This window comes from Macrobrachium nipponense, chromosome 1 (genome assembly GCF_015104395.2).
Source record: "Macrobrachium nipponense isolate FS-2020 chromosome 1, ASM1510439v2, whole genome shotgun sequence".
Taxonomy (NCBI): domain Eukaryota; kingdom Metazoa; phylum Arthropoda; class Malacostraca; order Decapoda; family Palaemonidae; genus Macrobrachium; species Macrobrachium nipponense.
Window position 1 is genome coordinate 60,122,501 of NC_087200.1, and position 5,002 is coordinate 60,127,502.

At 36.2% G+C, this 5,002-nt stretch overlaps 1 protein-coding gene across 1 annotated transcript in view; it reads left to right on the forward strand.

Moving 5' to 3' along the window:
* The first annotated feature begins 1,050 nt into the window (after positions 1 to 1,050).
* Positions 1,051 to 5,002, forward strand: part of LOC135219340 (midnolin homolog) — a 244,503-nt gene continuing 240,551 nt past the window's right edge. The window contains exon 1 of the mRNA XM_064256016.1: positions 1,051 to 1,575. Within this exon, the coding sequence (XP_064112086.1) occupies positions 1,280 to 1,575 (296 nt within the window). The 5' untranslated portion in view covers positions 1,051 to 1,279. The remainder of the gene's footprint in view (positions 1,576 to 5,002) is intronic.

Below are 5,002 nucleotides of genomic sequence, written 5' to 3' on the forward strand. Positions count from 1 at the left end.
CAATTAATTACAAAAGAAATTTCATGAGTAGGTAGGCATTTAATATACTATTTAGTTTATATCCAATTATGTAAGCTAATTTACTTTATAATATATTTAGTTTATAGTATCCAATTATGTTTCCAATTGCTGTTTCCCGTAAGTAAAAAAAAAATGGCCACTTTGCAGTTAGTTTAATAAACGCCCTTGAAAAACAGCAGCCACAGCGTACATGGCCTTATTCTGACGTGATTCTGTGAGCAGAAGGCGAATATCAGTTATTTACCTTTTCACTTCATTATTCCGACCACACACAAGCTCGTGTACAAAGATCTTTTTCTTCAAATGTCCACACGAAGTGTATATATAGCTACTTGGCAATTTGCACAAAACTGAACTATTTTACACCTACTACAACGACGCTTTTAGAAAATATAAATAATATCCTATTAATTATAAGTAGGATCGACGGGATTGGTTATTCCCGTTCATCAGTGAAAGAAATTCCGATTTGATTTGGCGATGAAGCCAGGTATTAAATCTGGGTTAAAACTGTAGCGTGAACAGCGAAAAAAGAAAAAAAATTAAGTTCACGAGAAGAACGCCGTACGAAATATTAGGAGAAACTGCCTTTGAGGTTCCATACACCGTCTGATTGTTCGTCTTTTTGATATGCTAATGTATTTCAACTGGTTATGTAACGGAATATTTATTGAGCACCATTAGTATCCATGTGTTCTCAAAAATCAAAGAACCAAAAAGAGCGAAGAAGAAAAGTTAAATATTTTAAGAGGTAGCATCCTCACCACTCAGCTGTTCTATGTAAGTGTCGCTGAACAGTATCACAAGGGCAATTTTATCGGATTCCATTTTCAGATTACTTTGCGATCTTATATTTGTTTCGTGGAGCAACTGGCTTTTACACCGAAATTAATTTACCAAGGTCATGTGTGAGTAACATTTAGATTCTAATAATGAGGATAATGATGATAATAATAATAAATAGATATGACGACTTGGCACCTCAGGTAGCTGGGGCGACCTCCATTGGGAAGCAAGCCGCCAGTCAGTCTGGTTTGAGACAGGGTGCAGTGATCACGTGTACACCGTTGCTCTTTGGATTACGAAAATCTAAAATCTGGGAGTTTGTGTTATTTTGTAATAATGGATTGAAGACCGGCAGCCTTAGTTCCCGCCTAGCCAAGATAGATTGTCTATTTGATAGAAATCGGTGGCGAAAAGCATCTAAAATATACCTCACAACCCACCTTAAGTTCTGTCTGGGTCCTTTGGGTCCAAAATGATGGAGCGGAACACTGCTAACGACAGTAATAGTAGTAATAATAATAATAACAATAGTAGTAACAGCAGCAGCAGTACGAGCGGTGGCGGACAAAACACATCCAACGGCCTGGAAGATGGGCGTTGTGCCTGCGGGCGTGCGCTGGAGATGGTGGGTGTGCAAGTGACGCCCACCACGGGCGGCCAGTTTGAGCTGCGGGTGGCCGCCACGGACTCGGTTGAATTCCTCCGCAGGCTGGTTTCCAAAAGGCTCAGAGTCCCCAAAGAGAGGATCTGCCTCCTCTACAAGGACAGGTAAGGCAGAATTCGGGGGGGCTCCCTTTGTTCTGTGTCGGGTTGAGCAGGCTGTTCCGAGAGGAGGAGGCAGTCTGTCTGTCTGTCCAAATGAACGGCTCTTGCTTCGTTGCAGTCTTACGTAACTGTAGTCATTTTCACTTCGTCCTGAAAGGGATTATGGCATTTTAAGTTTTGGTGGTTAGTCCGAAGGCTTTTTAACAATTCGCATTGAGGTCCATACAGGGATAAGCCTTAATTACTCAAGGCTAGATAATCGCTCCAGGCATCTAGGGACATATGCTACCTATGCTCAGCAATAGCTCTGCAGCGCGATACCTACTAATAGATCTTTCCCAGTATAAATTAGATTTTATAGTATATTACAGATATGTATAATGGCAGAACCGGCAGCTTGGATATTGATGCCTTTGATGTCAAGGCTTAATCAATCAAACCTGTGTACAGGACGCGTTAGGTAAAAACATTTTTAAAATTTTTTAGTCAGTTCCTGCCCTTTTCGAATGAGGACAGGGTAGATGCTCGTTTTTTTATATTTATATATATTACATTTAAATTGCGGTGATGGTGCGAGTGAGCTAAGTAATATTTAAACATAAGCCCAAAGTCCATTGTGTGTTTTTTTTTTTTTTTTTTTTGCAAACAATTCTTCCGAGCATTTGCTTCAAAGTTGATTTGCCGGCCACGAAAATCGACATTACGTTACGCTTTAGTCCATATTGAATTATCTTTGGCCAAAAGGATCTAGAAAGCCTATGACAGTGTGTGCGTTTAGGTAACAATAATACCGGCAGCATTTAACCGCATAGGTACAGTAAATTTACTAATGCCAATCTTTGAAGCCAAGCAAAATATATATATTGTCCAGTAAATTTTAGTATTGCTGTACTGATTATTGATATCCAAACACGATTGCCATCTCTTCAGCACCTTACGTAGACGGTGCTAGGTAAACTTTGAGTGTGATTTGTGTGATGGGGAGGAAATTCCTAAGTTGACCGAGCTCTCACCCTCACCAGAACTCCATGTCTCGTAAATTAAAACATGGCACCTCAAGATGTTAGGAGACGGTTTTGGCGATATGCTGATATTTTGCATAAAAATTTATACATTGAATGTTGTAACATTCATTCATTGCAACATAGTAAAAGTGTCGTGATGTGAGATAGGCTATATTATTTGTTCATTTAGCCAATCGCAAAGTTAATTAAGTTAACATTTCTATTTTTTTATGCAATCCTTATTTGTTATCTTGGTAAATTCATTTGGGAATATTTTAGTAACATCTATGTAGAGTTTTTAGATGCCAGAACAATATTATGAAATGAATATTTATCGGTTGCATGCTTTCATGCAGTAAATTAATTGCTATCAAGCAAGAATTTTGAGCTCAGCTTGTATGCTAAGTTTTAGGGCGTTTTGAAAAGAGTGGGTCTGTTTTTGTAGAAGCCATTTTGTTGTGTGGCCATCTTTTCTTTCTTGAAATAAGAGTCCATGGCCCCAACATCATCGTCCAAGGTTAATTTTGGAGGCCCATCTGCCAAACTTCATTTGGTCTCTGATGATTCCTACTATTATTTGTCAGTTTCTGTACTTGAGTTTTTTTTTTAATAACTTGTTCTTCAGTGTTGTAATAGTGTTGAGAAACGTGTCTCAAGTTTATTTTAGATGTATTGTGTCATATTGTAGTTTATGGGATGTAAATTCTTGTGTCAAGTACCCTTGTTTCATCTTGTTTGCATTAATCAGTACTTTTCTGTCTCATTATGAATATTAAGCATAATGAGATGCAGAAAAGGACTGATTAGTGCAAACAAGATGAAACAAGGGTATTGAAACAATAATTTACATCCCATAAACTACCATGAGATGTGAAATACATCTAAAATGAACTTGAGACATATTTCCAAACACTGTTACAACTCTGAAGAACAAGTTATTCAAATATTAAGCTTTCAGTCAGATTTTTTTGGTCATATGTTCACATATTTCATCGTTATGTTTCTCACAGATAGGATGTTCGGAAGTTATCACCTCATTTTTAGTTATTCTCCAGGATCAATTGTATGGTATTTTTGATTTGCTGCCTCTTCTTTGTACTTCTGATATAATCTTTTCTTTTTATGTTTAGCCATTGGCAAAGTAGTGCATAGACCGGTACACTGTCTTAATTACATTACAAAAATGCAACGTCGTTCCACTTCCTCACTTTGGACATACAAGTTCCCTGGTACACCTTTTTTTTTTACCTTTAAGTCCAGACTTTTGGCATTTAAAGCACTATAAGATCTTATCTATCCTAGAGATTGTAACATTCTCTGGGTACATGTAGCTTATCATGGCAGTTTCCCATATTCTTTCTTATCTTTGGTGAGCATTCTATGATGGAATGTTTTCAACTTTTTAACTAGACTTTTAAGCCATGGGTGCTTATCTTGTGTATATGCTATGATAATCTCGTTATCATCCTTTGGGATGTAGGGTATCATGCTGTGAGTGGTCTTGTTTACTTTATCCAAATCTTTTGCTGACTTTGGACATTTTATTGGGATCTTAAAAATTGCCAGCATGTTTTTCTTTCATAGCATAGCTTGTACTATACTGTAAGATTGCTTGATTTTAGTGCTAAAATATTCTTCCACTTTAGTGTTGATTTGGCCTTATTAGTAGTTTCCTTCAGCTTCTGAGCTACATTTCCACATTTCCCAATTACTTTTTATTTACTCATGGCTTTCATTTTCAATTCGTCTTAAATTTTTTTTTTTTATCAAAGGGAAAAAAGTAACAAAGTTCTTTCTAGAATTTTAAGGACTTATAGAATTAGTAATTGCTGTATTGAGAAATATTTGTATGTACTATAGTGTACTGAAATCGTACATAAGTAATTTTACACATTTCATAATAATTTTATCTATAATTTTTATGATTTTTGGCCTTTATCATATATCTACCATCTTTAGAGTCTGAGGGAGACAGTGAATTCTTTAGTTATATATATCACAATGAGTTTCTTCATTAATATTTTAAGCGATTTAGCATCCTTATGCAGCCAGCAAGTTGTTTTATAACACAAATTGATAAGTAATTCATAAGTCTTGCTGTAACTGGAGTTGTGAAATTTGTCTATCTCATGCAGGTTCTGCATGTCATCAGCTTTTTTTCTGCTATTATCGTTCAAGATGCCAATTTTACGTAACATTTTTAAGTATTGCAACACAATTTACCTGTTGTACACATAATTTAAATGAAAAATTCTCTTGCCTCTCTTAAAACTGCAGTTAAGTACATACTACGTACTACTTTTCAAGTACGTATTATAAAGGATTTTTGGCCGGCTATTTTATCTTGAGGCACTGTGGGATTGCTTGTAGTGCAGATGTTGCTCTATAGCATGTATTTTCATATTAATGGCTTCAGCATTCTTACT